Source organism: Marmota flaviventris, chromosome 8, assembly GCF_047511675.1.
Source record: "Marmota flaviventris isolate mMarFla1 chromosome 8, mMarFla1.hap1, whole genome shotgun sequence".
Classification (NCBI taxonomy): Eukaryota; Metazoa; Chordata; class Mammalia; order Rodentia; family Sciuridae; genus Marmota; species Marmota flaviventris.
The window spans coordinates 96,006,243-96,022,503 of record NC_092505.1 but is presented as its reverse complement, the minus strand read 5'-3'; the positions used below and the strand labels follow the sequence as shown (position 1 = coordinate 96,022,503).

Sequence of the window (16,261 nt, the reverse complement as noted above, 5' to 3'; positions counted from 1 at the left end):
ATATGATTACATGACCCATGTAACTCTACATCGTGTACAATCAGACAAATGAGAAGTTATATTTCATTTATGTATGATGTATCAAAATGCATTCTACTGTCATATAGAACTAATTAGAACAAATTTTAAAAAAGGGGATTGGGATAAGATACCAGGAGGCTCTTTATTTGAAAAAGCCCCCACTAATTCCCTCTTGTATATCCTTGGTGATGTGTGATATGGGGTTCAGAAAAATATAATCTCTTCAGTGTAAAGTTCTTTCCAAGTCAGAGTCTAAGGTTCTTCCATATGTAGGAAGAGTCATCTTGAGAGTTCAGTGTTCCCAAAGAGCCTGTGTATGATGTTGAACTTCCAAACTGGATCTCATACAATGTTGCCCAATAGTAAACATATTTAGTCCATGTAGTCCCACAGCACCCCTACCCCAAACCTGCCTCAGATCTCGTCATGTCACTCACAGCCTGCCCTGGCTCTTTACACGGGCAAAGATTCTCCATCCTCAGAGGTGGGTGATGGAAAATGACTCAGCTGGAAGTAGGCAGAGGGTAGAGAAGAACTTCTCCCCTTAAGCATTTTATTTGCCTCCACATCCCACCAAAGAAAGCTATGAGATAAATAAGTACTTCCAAATAGGTGTACTTTCACCTGGAATGTTGAAGTCTCGTGGTTCTTCACTCTTGAATGCCAATCACTCTACACAGAGAGGGATTCCCATTAGCATGTAGCTTAGCTTACTCTAATTCCCTAACCTACTTGCCAGCTAACTTGGCAATTTTCTAAATTCTGACTTCCTAATTTGCTTGCTTTATGTGACATGCATTAAGTGCCTACTAAATCAGGCACTGTAGTGAATGTCAGAGATATAACCTGTAAGTTGACCTTGAAGCATTTATTTTCCAATCAGGAAGAAGCTTAATAAACAGCTGAGCCCACAATATTAGCTGCACACATTTGATACTATAGAGTACTTTTGAGGTGCCTGGGGGCCCAGTGGGGTGAGTGTAGCTCTTAGGGAGCACTTTCCTTTACTGCTGGGGAAATAGGAAGGTAGGGAGGCTTTTGAGTTGCATATTGAAGTGTGAGCTGGGATTTGCCAATCACAAAAAATGGGGGCTAGGGTAGTTTTAGGCAGAAGAAGGGGCATTGCTGGAATGCCACGTGAGGCTCCTTTGGGGATTGAGGAGGAGTCTGCAGAGGTGGGTCAAGTGATTGAAGGGCTGGGCTTTAATATATTAATAGGATTAAGCAGCAAAGGACTATACATTGCACCATTTTCTATAGTTTTAAAAACTTTCTTGGTTGTAGAATCCTTTTTTTCACTCACAGTTTCATTTGAGAGCTTGGTACATACATAAGCAAAAACAGGACAGCTCTATCTGAGGGGGTGGGGAAACTGAAGGAGGTCCGCTTAGGATCCCCTTTATCCCACACCTCCCCAAAGCCCTTGACACCCCTTTGTGGACCCACAGAGTAGTTCTGAGCACAGGAGAGGGGAGACGTGTCAACTACTCATTGGGGTTGTTTCTTTATTTGATAGATGATGCCACTGAGCCTCAGACCTAAAGTTGTCTGTTCATTTAATGACAGAGCCAGGGCTTGGAACTGAGGCCTCCTGATAGCCAGTGTGGTAGCTTTCCAATTCATTCATTCATTCTGACATTTATAAAATATTATCTAAGTGCATCTGTGTTAGATTTTGGGGATTTAATGGTGAGCAGGAAGAATGTAGTCCCTTTTTTTGTGGGTCTAACAATCTAATGGAGAAAAGTGATCTGAAAATCTACCAGCCAGAGGACTATCCAGAGGGGGAGAGAGATGGGAGGGAATGGAGCAGGGAGTCCAAGGGAACAATCTTGCAGTTTTCATCCAGGCCTCTGGGATGGGCAAAAGTGTGATGGGTCAGAGGTCATAGGTATGAGGCCTGATTGAAAGTTTTAAGCATATTTTATCTATTATGCTGCATATGGGGGAGAGGGCAGCAGGTTGGGGTGGGCTGATTTAGTCAATTCTCTTTAGTGCCAGTTATCTGCTCTCTCCCAGGCCCAGGATGGAACCCACTGCAGGTCTACACCAGTGCACTTTCAGAACATCCTCACAAAGTATAGCATTTTGCAGAGACAGTTGTTACCCATTTTCTTAGTTTTCATAAGACATCTCTGTTTCTTTTATAAATTCACATGTATATATCCCTATGGTGGCCAGTCCTGCTTCAATGTAGACTGGAGATGGGGCATGAAGAGAAATTATAGGATCAAAGAGAAAAATAGAGCGTGAATTCTCTGGGAAATGTTTGTTTTCTCTGTGAAACCAAGTTCCAGATGGCAGGTAACAAGGTGTCTCCATCATTGCTGTTTCCCTTGAGAGGCAGGTTGCTGAATTCTGAGAATCACCTATGTAGCCTCAAGTCCCATGGGATCCAACTAACCAGTCCTCATGTCCTCTTTCTGATGCTCAAGAAAATCACAGTTTTCTTTTTCAAGGGAGTGATCTATCAGGCTGTCTCTCTACCTGAACAACCTTGGTTACCCCATCGCCTGTCAGGGAAACCCAGGCAATTTTTACAAATGTGTCTGGAAGAAAAGCAATTTGTCTGGGAATGCCTACGTATCTTTGTGTCAAAGAAGAGACTTATGATTACTCTGCCAAAGCAGGGCCCAGGTGGACAGTAGCAGCCCGTGTTCAGGGGCTGGGCAGCATCGTCAATCAGGGAGGGCATGACACCATTAGTTATTGAACCTGACAGGGCTCCAATTAAAGCTGGGTAGGGAACAGAGAGCTCTCAAGTCCCCAAACCACAGCACCCATAGATCAACATATAAACAAGGAGGAAAGAAGCTGTCCTTGTGGCCAGAGAAATGACTCCAAAAGCTGCTTCAGGAAGTTTAATCACTAGCTGATTAAATGTGTGACTAGCCTATCTGTTTACTCTCTTCTCTAGATCTTCTTCTATGAAACAATTTCAGATTATTAGTGGTGCAGTTTCCATAATATGATCAATACAAGAATTCTATTTTTTTTTTGGTCATGCTATTATTAATCATCTTCATTGATGTAATGCTCATGGGACTACATTCACAGGGTGAGCTGTTCCTGGAGCCAATCTTAAGCCCTAGATTGGTCCCCACCTGGGAATGGCAATGGTTTGGGTCTTCAAAGGATACACGTAAAGCTCCTAGCATAAGGCAGGCATTCCTTTAGTGGGAGATGTGGCTATTATTTACAGATGAGGAAAAGAAATTAGAGGAGTCTTAGTTAGCAGTAGCTTTTGGAGTATTCACATAGGAGAACGGGCTTTGGATATGGGATAAAACAGGTTGGAACCCTGTATTATTGACTGATGATTTTAGATCCTCAGCAGTGACAGATTTGTTGGAAATCATCTGGAGTATAGACCAGGTCCTACATGAGCTCAATGCATTTCTAAAATAGAGTCTGGAAAAATTTCTTCTTATATTTAAAATCTTTAATCTAGAAACTTCTTGTTCCATTCCGTGACTTCAACTAGAAATTGTGAGGGTGAAGAGAAAGTTCCCATTTTCTTGCTAACCTCTATGAAACCTGCTGCCCCTTGTCCAAGTGACTTTGATAAAACTGAGCTGAAAAGACTGTGCACACAGGAAAAGGAGTGGGAACTGAGGTGACCACCAGCAGTTCTCTCTCACCCAAATATTTTCCAGTTGCTCACTCTCAAGGAGCAGGCAGTGCCCATTTCTACTGCAGATGAAAGTGACACGGACAGAGACAACAGAAGCTCCTGCGTGGGGATGAGGCCACCATCTATTTCCTTGAGAACATGATGGGCAGGTTAAAGGTGAGTGCCTCTGGGACACTTCTGAGCACTCACACGTCCTCCTCAGCTCACTCAAGGAGCACGCACCCCTGAGGTTCCACAGAGAGAGGTGCATTCTAATCAGGTGCCCTGGGAGGGCGGGCATAGCACATCTTTTGAGGACATGAATCCCTCTCTATGGGGAACCTTCCCAAAGGCATGAGAGACCCTCATGAGAGGGATGCCACCTTGACTTTTTTCGAACAGGGCCAGCATGCAGGGAGGAGAAGCATTGGGGCTGAGATTAAGGATTTAGGAAACTTGCTGGAGAGACTCTTTTGGGCATGGGGATTTGGTTACAGCTCTTACTTCCAGTTCTCCCTGCTCCTGTGATGTGAACACCAACCATCACCTCCCTCTTCCTCCCCTGCTCTTTATACTCCTTGACCCTCAGAACTATAGGAGAGACTGGTCTTCCAAAGGGCACAAGTATTAAATTTGTATTTCCAGGCATGAGTGTTGCCACCTGCTGGTCTGCGAGATCAGAGGGTTGGTGTGTGAATGGTGAATGGTGGCTGCAGTCTCTTCTGTGCACAGGTGACAATAGATCAGGTTGCTATTCTTCCCAAGAGTCTCACCTACATGGTCCTGATGGATGACTTCCACCTAGACAATCCCTGATGAATGAAATGGCAGTGGTGGGTTTTGGCTGAATTTTGTATGATGGTACAGTAGGGAATGAAGAAGAATGACTCCCTTGGATATGTTGGTGGCTTCTTGGAAGAGGCATTTCCTCCAAGGAAAACATCAAATGTTCTTAGCTGGACTGACAGTATTCTGCCACATGAATATTCTCAGAATTAAAATATTCTCAGAAATGTTTTGAAAGGGTGTTTATCCCATGCTTGTTGGCAGGCACCTTACTTATCTCTGCATACCTGACACCTGTTTCAGTGCATAGAGATGAAGCTACTTAAAGATCACTTCTTCTGAGAAGGAGGGAGGGAGAAAGAGAGAAAGGGAGAGATAGAACTTTGCCATGGTGTCCTGCTTATTTTCCTTTATGGCACTTATCAGATTAGTAATTATTGTATGAATTCATTCCTGTGTTTTCTGAGGCACAGCCTATTTATAGAAGGCTATCCCTTCTATAAAGAAAGAAAATTTCTCTTGGTTAAAAACCTTCAGGACCCAAAGCATGCTTTTCTGCAATGTCCACCTGGAGAAAGGTGTGTAGGAGGCAGGCCTCCTGTGTTCTTTAGCTAGGAGTGGACTTCAGGACTTCAGGATGGGAAACAGGGACTGCTTGTTTGCAATAAGAAAGACTCTAGCCTTGTTAGGTTGGCAACTGGCCAATAGTATTGATGGTGATAATGATGAGAGTCAACATTACTGAGAATGTACTATGTACATAAGCCATATTAAATACTTTACAAACACAATCTCCATGAAAACGCTATGGTGCAGAAGCTCATGTTCAGCTACATAGTAATTCACTTACTATCTTATTATGTTCCTCTACAGATGATGAATCCAAGGTCTAGACAGGTTATCAGGTTATCCCAATCTTTACCATCTTATACCACAAGCTTAGAAAATGATATTTGTATGCATATGGCAAAGAAGTAATGTGTGAAAGGGTCAGACTGTTCACAGGCAGAGGTGACTAGCCTGGGGCCCCTGCCACATGGCAGCTGCCCTGAGGGCTGAAGGATCAATACCTTGGCACACCTGTAACTTTCTACCTGTCTGGGAAGTTGTGGGTTGAGTATACTTGTCAAGTCACTCAGGATAAATGGCAGAGAAAAAATTGGATGGATCAGCTCAGATGTAAGTACATCTGGCGCCCAGATGCTGGGTAGGATTGGAGGGCCTGTATGTGTGGGGAGTTGAGACAATGGGCCTTTTAAAAACACATCTTTTCCTTCCTGAGTTTATCCTAACTCTTGTTATGGACAACCACACTCAATCTCTTCATTTTGCAGGGGAGGTACCAGACATCAGGAGATGTGGATATCTTTCCCAAGGGCCTCGAGCTGCCTAGGGGCAGACCTGGAACAAGATCTCAGGTATCCCTACTTCTAACCTGAGCCTGATTGTATCTTGCAGCCCTTACAATTGTTTCACGGGTGCTTGTCTTGTTTCTTCTCACTTCTTGTTGCTTTGTCTCAGAGTTCTTTCCTCTGTTCAGCAGCATGTCCTGCCATGTTGAGCCCAGAGCAGGTGGTCAGTCCCTTCTACAGCCATACTAGGTGCTCTTGATATACACTGTCCACTCTACTAGGTCCTGCAGAAGGTGTAGAAGGAGTCCAGGGTTTCCTGGGATTGCCAGAGGAGGCTCATTTTCACCATCAGTGATTTGAGAACCTTGCAAATTTCTTTTAAAATGTGATCACTGACTCTGAACTAGTAACTGACATCCTTCCTACAAGGGCTGTCAATCAAGCCCTATATAGAAGAGCTACATGAACTTTATAACACCTTTCTCCTCACTGCTGACAGGTGACAGAAAGATGCTGAGCTTAGGAGTCATTCTCATGACCTAATTTCGAGAAGTTTTGATGCAGGAAAGTGCTCTCCTAATCAATAGAACAGGATGAGATACAGGATCTTTTGAAATCCCAATAAGTGTGAGGGTTTCCTTTACGCATTAGATTCTCTTTGATAGGTTTTTCATTTGGGGCTGTGTGTCTTTATGAAGTAGCTTGGGAGTAAGAGTCTCTGGGTGAGGGGCAGATTGAATTTATACTCAGCCTTTGTTTTTGACCATTTTGTGGTTCTGGATAAGTCACCTAACCTGACTGACCTTGGTTTTTTCATCCGCAAAATGCAAAATGGCATTGATTTTGTAGGGTATTGTAGAAGGATTATGTAATTGGTGTCCAACTAGGGCTTGGGATGTCAAAAGTCCTCAAGATTTTGGCTATCATGATGAGCCATCACACAGAGACACTAATATCCAGCTGGCAGGGAAGCTGAAAGGACTAAATGAGGTAAAGTGGGCCCGATAATCTGGTGCATAGTATTTGCCTAATAATAATAAAAATAATAGTAAAGGCTAACATTAATCAAATGCTTGCTAAGTTATATCATGGAGTTTTATAAACTTGGGGGTAGCTGCTACCCTTATTAAGATTTCAGCATTTGATTGTGTATTGAATCCTAGTTTGGAGAGCTAGTCACCCCTAGGTTGGAGGACAGACATGTACACATTCATCTTTGCATTTCCTCCCCACCCTCTCAATATTTTTGTTTCCACCATCCCCAAGTGTGGTAAAGAGCAGTCCTCAGAGGTGTTTCAGGGAACAAGCAAGTGCAAGTTTATGGCACGAATGAGTGATCTTAGGTCACTAAGAAGGGGTTGCAAAGCACCAACCCTCCTGGTTCACCTCTCAAGTCTGGCTTCAATCTGAGAAAGGAAAAATTGGTTCGTTGTTCTGAAAAATAAAACCAGGGAATTCATCAGGCTATATATAGAGACTCTGAATCTTTAGAAATCTTTCATGGAAAAGATTTTTATGTCATGGAAAATCCAACCGGAGATGAACAGCAGAATAGGAGACTGTGTTTGTGCCCCTGGGAGAAGGCTGAGAGGCTCTCCAGAGCTCTGTTTCCCTACTACCTCCCCAGGGATTCCATTATGATCCGGGCTCACCTAATGTCCATGACAAGATGCAAATGAAGGTGGCAGGAAGCACAATTTAGAAACCCTAATGCTAAACTCTAACCTAAGAGTGCTAAGAAAAATACAATTCAGTGTGATAGCCCTTCATTGCCTTTTAGATCCAATCAATGAGAATTGATCACAACTTGTCAATCCATATTGAATGAAAAAGATTGACTTGCTTCAAATATCTCAAGAGACAGGCCCACTTCAGGGGAAGTGGAAGAGAACGAGCTATGGAGTCCAACATATTAGCTTTGAGTTCTGACTCTGAATACCTGTGGGACTTTCCTTTAACCTCTCATCCTGCTCCCCCTTGGTACAGCAGAACAGAAGCCACCCGCCTCTCTCCAGAGGGTGGGTGAGAATGGAGGGAGGATTCGCACTCAGGCCCCTTCTGCCGTGCGCTGTCCACACCAGAGCCCAGAATCCCTCAGGTGTTCTCTGGTGGCCCTTTTGCTAGAGTTTTCTGTTTCTCCTTTCACTTTCTGTTACAAATACTGTGTTGTAAAATTTGTTATTCATTAGTTATGCTTTGGGGAGAGGAGAGATTGGGTGGTTTCTGTTTGATGATAATCTAAGGAAAAGAAGCAACAGGAGGTGATGTGATGAGTGGTAACAGAAGCTCTGTGAAGGAAGAGGTTCAGAGCTAGAAAAACCCAGAAAAATGTAAGCTTCACAACACCCTAGACATAGTGAGGGGGACTCTAGATTTTCCAACTGCACATTGACAGGAAATCAGAACCAATTATTTTTTTTTTAATTTTTTATACCTTTATTTTGTTTACTTTTTTTTTCTTTTTATGTGGTGCTGGGGATCGAACCCAGTGCCTCACGTGTGCTAGGCAAGCACTCTTCCACTGAGCCACAATTCCAGCCCTCCAGAACCAATTTTATTTGAATATCTCAGTATTCAGCCTACTGGAGATCTTAGGGGTTATACATCTATTATAGATGTGGTAATGCCAGCCACCTAAAGGTGTCATTTGGGTTAGGGACAATTCTTTTTCTATTTTTGGTACTACCCAGGATTGGTATATGGTGGGGACCCAATAAATTTTTACTGAACCATATTTCATCAGATTTTTGCCAACTATTTCTTATGGGTAGATGATAAAAATGACTAGCATTGTGTACCAGGCAGGGGATGCTGTGTGTGCATACTGTCATTTAAATCCTTACCCAAATCACTTGAGATATGGGTATGAAGGTTTATTATAGAAAGTGCACGAGTTTAGGAGTCACTTAGACCTATGTTATGCCTGAAGTTCAGCTTTAGAAATATTAAAAGAAAACTGGACATAAACCCAGGAGGAAAAAAATCAAACCTGCCATTCTTCCACCATTCAAGTTCGGAGAAGCCTCTTTGGGCTTTGAATGGCCAGATGTTGCTGGCTTGATGACTTTGCTTTGTTTCATCCCCAGCCAACTAAGTTAGAGAAACTCCATAAAGCATCCTGCCTCCACCCATCCGTCTCTCCACAAAGCTGTAGGTGGGAACCAGGAAGAAAGAAAATGCTTTCCTTTATCTGGGTTTTTATAATCTGCAATATACAAAGGGGTTTTTAGGGTTGGCATGGGCATGGAGCCTGGTGGTAGCCTACTGAGCTATTAAAGAGTAGATAAGCCCTTTAGGCCACAGGGGGAAAGGTTACAGGGCCAGCTGCTTCCTCTGATAAGTTGCCTCCACTTGTGATAGGCCTGTGGGCAATCATGGTGTTGGAGCAGAATTGGTAGGAGGAGCTTGGGAAGTTACTGTGCCTTTGGGTCTTGTCAAATGTAAAGAACGTTTCTCTCTGAGTCAGATTTGCCTCCTATTATAAACTGGCTTGCAGAACATAGGGAGTGGAGCCACATGACCAAGAGAATCGCTGGTCAAATGATTCTGCTTTAACATGTTTCCTCTTTATGTGGGTCACAGCTGCAGCAGAAGGTGGGCCCTAGTTCTTACAATGCAGTTCTCAACTCTGGCTGTACATTAGATCTCCCCTTGGGAACCTTAACAATTACCAATCATTGGGCTCCACCCCTATCCAATCCAATTAGAATTTCAAGGAGTGAAGTCTGGGCATCAGTATTTTTAAAAAGAAATAAATAGAAATTAAAGGAAAATTAACAGAAAAGCCACAAATTACATGAAAATATTTGCAAAAATACATATCAAATAAAGAATGAGTATCCAGAATATATATATAGAACTCTTAAAAGTTAATAATAGAAAAACAAATAACCTAATTTAAAAATGGTAAAAGGTTTAAATAGACACTTCAACAAAGAGAACATTTGGATGGCAAATAAACATATACCAAGATATTCAACATCATTTGTAATTAAGGAAGTGCGAATTAAACCACACTAAGATATCACTGTGTACCTTTTAAAATGGCAAACAAATCAACAACCAAAATAACAACACCTGAAAATTCTGGGGGCTGGTAAGGAATGGAGCAATTAGAACTCTGATAACTGGCATGAATGAAAAATAATGCAGCCTTTGGAAAAAAAGTTTGGCTCTAACAAAGTTAAACAGCTACTTACCATACAAACCAGCAGTTCCACTCCTAAATATTCACTCATGAGAAATCACAACTGTGTTCACACAAAAACCTGTACATGAATATTTACAGTGACTTTATCCATAGTGACCACAGACTGGAAACAATCCAATTGCCCTTCAGCAGGCAAATGGATAAACCAACTGTGGTGTTCTCACACAATGAGATACGGCTTAGTGACAAGATGGAACCAACTTTGAATGCACATGACAACATAAATGAATCCCAACAGCATGTCTTACTAAGTGAAAGAGCCAAGATTCAAAAGGTGATATGCCAAATGATTCCCTTTCTATGGCATTCTTTAAAAGGCAAAATTGTAGGGTCAGAAAAAGGATGAGTGGTCGTCAGGGGCTAGGGGTAGGAGGAGGAGATAAATAGAGGTAGCTTGATGGAACATTTGGGGTGTGTGGAGCTCTTCTGTACCTTGATTGTAGTGAAGGTTATATGATGGTATGTGTGCATTCAAATTCATAGAAATGAAAAAAAGGTGAATTTTACTATATGGAATTATAACTCAATAAAACTGACTCCCAAATCCATTATTCCAGAAAAAAGGAAAAGCTCTCAAGTGATTGAAATCAATAGTCATGGTTGAGTGTTTTTCTTGGCATAACAGATTTGTACCCAGGCTCTGTCATTTAAACCTTGGTTTTCACATATGTAATTTTGGAGATAATAAAACCTACATCTATTGTTTGGATGTGGTTTGTCCCCCAAAGTTTTCATGTTTTAGTAGCTTGGTCCCCAGTGTGGTATTGTAAGAGGTGGTGAGACCTTTGTGTGTGTGTGTGTAGGGGGTAGTGCTGATTGGGAGATGCTTGGGTCACTGAGGGTGCTACCCTCAAAAGGGATTAAGGTGGTTCTGGTAGGATTCTGGCTAGTACCTTTGAAAGTAAGTTGTCCTAGAAGAGTAAAACTGACCCCTTTCCTGTCTCTAACTTTCTGTCTCACCATGTGATCTTTCCTTTTCTTTTTTTTCAGATTATTTAATTTATTTATTTAAAGAAATAAATGACAGTGGAATGCATTAAAATTATTATTACACGAATACAGCACAATTTTTCATATCTCTGGTTGTATATAAAGTATGTTGACACCAATTTGTGTCTTCATACATGTACTTTGGATAATGATGTCCATCACATTCCATCATCCTTGCTAATCCCCTGCCTCCTCCCATTCCCTCCCTTCCTTTCCCCTATCTAGAATTCATCTATTCCTCCTATGCTCACCCTCCCTACCCCACTATGAGTCAGCCTCCTTATATCAGAGAAAACATTCGGCATTTGTTTTTTGGGGATTGGCTAACTTCACTTAGCATTATCTTCTCCAATGCCATCCATCAATCAACAAATATATGAAAAAATGTTCATCATCTTTAGCAATTATAGAAATGCAAATCAAAACTACTCTAAGATATCATCTTACTCCAGTCAGAATGGCAGCTATTATGAAGACAAACAACAATAAGTGTTGGCGAGGATGTGGGGAAAAAGGTACACTCATACATAGCTGGTGAGACTGCAAATTGGTGCAACCAATATGGAAAGCAGTATGGAGATTCCTTGGAAATCTGGGAATGGAACCACCATTTAACCCAGCTGTCCCTCTGCTTGGTCTATACCCAAAAGACTTAAAAACAGCATACTACAGGGACACAGCCACATCAGTGTTTATGGCAGTACAATTCACAATAGCTAAACTGTGGAGCCAACCTAGATGCCCTTCAGTGGATGAATGGATTAAAAAGATGTGGCATATATACACAATGGAATTTTACTTAGCAATAAAAGAGAACAAAATCATGGCATTTGCAGGTAAATGATCTCTCCTTTTCACACATGATGCCATCTGCTATGATATGTTATAATCAAAGGGGCACTTCTCCAGAGTTGGAGCTATATGTTATTTGTATGTTACCCAGATTCTGGTATTTTTTATAGCAATGGAAATAGACTAATATGCTTACCTAAAAAATACAATTACCTTGAAATATTGTGCTATATGGTGAGCACCTAACATAGGGTTTGGCACAAAATAATAATAATAATAATAATAATAATAATAATAATAATAATAGCTTATTCAGTGCTATGTGCTAGGCAATATATGGACAATTTTTAGGCATCTAATTTAGTTTTTACATCGATTTTATGAAGTATGTATTTTTATTTTTAAAGTGGAGAAACTGAGGCTCAGAGAAGTTATGAAACTTGCTCAAGCTGACTGAATCAGATTCCAAGCCTGATTACTGAACCATTTCAAAATCTATGTTTTAAATATTCCCTTCTGACCTCATTTTCTAGCCTCCCATCTCACTTTCTCAGTATTTATATTCCCATGATTTCCTGATCTCGTTGAAACCTCCAGTTTCCACCGATCCTACCACTATTCATGAATCATCATTGCTTTCATGTTTTCACTTTTCTCCTCGATCAGCCAACATTATGTTGTTCAGCATGGTTTGCTTTTCCTTTCCAAATGCCCTTAATTCCACTGCTCTTTTTTTCCTAGGCTCAAAAAAGCCAAATCTAGTTATTCTAATTAGCAATTATTGCTAGAGATAAATACACCACTGTGGAGATTGGACTTACCTCCAGGTGAGCCAGGTTTTAACAGAGGCCAGAAAGAGGAAATGGCCATGTATCCACAGGGTGGAGATAAAGGGAAGATGGACTATTGTGGAATGAGAAGCAGTGGGAACCTGGTCTGGGGAGGCAATCTGGGGATGAAGATATGGGAGTGGACAGAAGATAGTGGGGTGAGGGGGACTTTAGTGACCCAAGATCTCAGGAGTGAGAGCCCTGGTTGAAGAAAACTGCTGGCAATATGCTAACGTTGGCATGAGTTATTTTGGTCCTGGCCGTGGCTGGGGCTAGGAGGATGCTGGCCGGCCCCAGCAGGGAGATGAGTCAGTTGCAAAGTGCAGAGGCGTGTTCTTCATGGGGCCATGTGTGACGAAGGGGAGAGGCAGGGTTTTTTTTTTTTTTTCCCTCTGGTGCTTGATGTCGTGGTGAAGACATCAGTTCCTGGGAAGTGCCAGGGTCTGTGGTGGAGCTGGGCCCGTGATGTGCTGGTCGATGTTTAACAACTAACCCCCTGAGAAACAGCCACACAATGACAAAAAACACAGAGTCCCACCATTGCTGTTTCAGGTCAACACTGTAAAATCACTGATTGTAAAGTTGGAAAGAGGTTTGCACAGCCAGGGATCTTGGCAGCTGGTGCAAATTGGCTCCAGCACAACACTGTGCCCATCTGTGCAAAAGTCGAGATTCTATAGTGCTTATGAGAGCTGAGGCAGGAGGCAGGTTCCCGGGATGCAACTCGACCAGGTTCTGGTTTCTGTAGCACTGTGAAGGATAATTCATGATTTTCTCCCAGGAATCATTGTGGTCTGGGGTCTGAGTCAAAATAGTACGGGGATCCTGGCACAGTGGCACATGCCTGTAATCCCAGCGGTTTAGGAGGTTAAGGCAGTAGGATTGTGAGTTCAAAGCCAGCTTCAGAAACTTAGCAAGGCTCTAAGCAATCCAGTAAAACCCTGTCTGTAAATAAAATTTGGAAAAGGGCTGGGGATGTGGCTCAGTGGTTGAGCACCCCTGGGTTCAATCCCCAGTACTATAAATAAATACATAAATAAAAATTTAAAAAATAGGGGTTTAGAGAAAATTGTGTAGGCTTTATTAGCTGGGAAGAACTTGAGGCATCTGCCTCCTAGGTGTGTGTCTGCCTTTTGCCCTATCATCTCTGATAATAATTTTAGACCTATGGATTTCTGATGAATAAATTTCTTCATCAAAGGTGTTTGAAAACAATTGTGATCATGTTACTAAAATTTCAAGTATCCACCAAATTCACTCATGTGAATAATTTATTTTCATCTATAAAGGAGAACAATCCTCCATTCTGCAGAAACTTCAATTATTAGCATATTCATGCATATGAAAGAGTGACTTCAGGAAAAGGGGACAGTGGTAAGACTGACAGGAAGATCAGTCATGACAGACCTTTTTCTTATCAAATTAAAAAGGGGTCTGATGTGAACCTGCCTACTCTCAGGTTGTGTGTTTGTGGTCTCTCTTTGTATCCTACATGCATGAAGGCCACCTAGCCTGGATGGATGGTGTCAGTGTCATGCTTTTCTTGTAGTGGTGTATACTGAACTCCTGGTGGGAGTTAGGTCCCAACTTCTTTTGCAACATTTGAAGGGACCAAACGCTCACTGCCTGTCATGGGTTGATCCATAAGAGCTGCTACATACAAAAACCATTTTACCTTTGCAACATCACACCAAGAAGCAGGAAGTATTCCTTTTCCTTCTTTTTCAAGTTGTCCATTGACCTTCTTCGGATATTTGGGGAAGGTACTGTGGATTGCTACTCAAGAGAAGAGGTGGGAAGCGGGGAAGGCAATAGGGGAGTCGTCCCACAAATTAGAGTCCCACCATTGCTGGTTTCAGGTCAACAATGTAAAATCACTGATTGTAAAGTTGGAAAGAGGTTTGCACACATATGTCCTGGTACCTTCTTTTTAAAAGTGAGTTTTGTGACTGTAAAGGGAAGAGAAGGAGCTAGTTGCTCAACCTCTGTAGATGATCAATCTGCTGAGGTGGTTGTGGCAGATGGCATTTTGTGATTCTCACAGTGACTTTAAATCTCCTAGCTTGGCTTCCTTCTTGGGAGGTACAGTGACAGTTTAAAGCTTATTGAACCCTAATTACGTCAGATTTATTGACTTATCATTTTGCTACTCTATTCTTTGTTATTATTTTTTATCCTTTGCCCCTCCCCCTAAAGGATTACCTATCTTCAGATATGAGGGAGAGACGAAATAAAAATAGAGCCATCAGAACATAACAGAGAATGAGAAATTGGGAGACATCTGGGCACCAGAATAATTATTTGCATTGAAAAAACAAAGAAAAAGGAAGATATTACAACTGAGTCAAAACCTAGCTCCAATCCCCCTGCAGTGAAGGCAAAAAAAAAAAAAAAAAAAAAACCCACAATGAGCCAGTTCACTGCCAATTAGTACATCTCATCACCAAATACGCTGGAAAAATGGGATGAGCAGTACCTAGTTCAGCAAGCACGCCATCCATTTCCCTTCCCTGAGACAATTACCTGATAATATAGATGCAACGGCAGCAATGATGAAGGACACAATGACACCAGGTCCCGCCATTTCCTTGGCTACCAGGCCAGACACCACATACATGCCAGTGCCCACGCAGCTGCCAACGCCAAGAGAGATAAGGTCCATGGTGGTGAGCACCTGGGCGAGCTTGGTGCCATGTGCTGTAGTGGCCCCCGTTCCCTCCAGCATGGACTCCACTGGTTTGGTGCGTAGGATCCTGGAGTGCATGGCATACCAGGCTGACCCCCACTGCACCCGCCGGGGGTCCAGTGAGGCCAGGAAGCCACTCATCTTGAGTAATAGGAGTTGCAGTGAAGGTCAGCTGATGGAAGAGGGCTACAGAAGACTTAGTGGATGGTTCTGGAATTCATCTAGTGAATAGGGATCTCCCTTTTAGGAAAGTTCCGCAGCAGAGCAGCCTTCTCCTGGGCATGAATATCTGCACATACACAAAAAGAACACAAGAAAGGAGAAGATGAGACCAAGTGGGAAACAAATGATGACTTGGAGGCATGGTTGAAGTGCACATCAGAGCTCGTTTGTCCTCTGTGTGCTCCTAACATGGAAGGTTCCATTTGCCCTGCTGTTCCCCTCCAGTCCTAAGTGACAGTCTGAAGCTTCTGTGTTGCATAGTTGTTCTGAAGGGGTGCGATGAGTCAGGGCTCTGTCACTTAGGCTCTGAAACCTTGGGTAAGTCATTCCTCTGTGCTTCCATCTCAACTGTCTAATGGGACAATGAAGTCTCCTAGTGCTCATGTGACCATTAGATGAGCATATGTCTATAAGGAGCTTACAACAGCACCAAACATGTGGAAAGTGCTCCTCTGTCTCGACTCTAAGTTCTTCTTTCTTGGCTCTGCCAAGACTTCACCTACGATTCTTTGGCAGGCTCTGTGGGGTCATGATACTTTTATTTTTTACACAAGGATGTAGAATGAGACCTATGATTCTCGAGAGGGGTTATGCCACCCATGGGGTCATTTTGAACTTGGATTTCAAATAAAATGAAAAATTCCTTGGGTGCTTTTTGCTCTTGAAGATTAGGGTGGCATAGAGTACCTCCTGGCATTTGGGGCTGGGGCAGAGACAGTAAATTTGTAGGACAGTGTCCCATCACACAGCTTTCAAATA

At 42.3% G+C, this 16,261-nt stretch overlaps 1 protein-coding gene across 1 annotated transcript in view; it reads right to left on the bottom strand.

Moving 5' to 3' along the window:
- Slc7a14 (solute carrier family 7 member 14) overlaps positions 1-15,421 on the bottom strand; it is a 52,238-nt gene extending 36,817 nt beyond the window's left edge. Inside the window, exon 1 of the mRNA XM_027942209.2 lies at positions 15,118-15,421. Within this exon, the coding sequence (XP_027798010.1) occupies positions 15,118-15,421 (304 nt within the window). The remainder of the gene's footprint in view (positions 1-15,117) is intronic.
- Between the last annotated feature and the right edge of the window lie 840 nt (positions 15,422-16,261).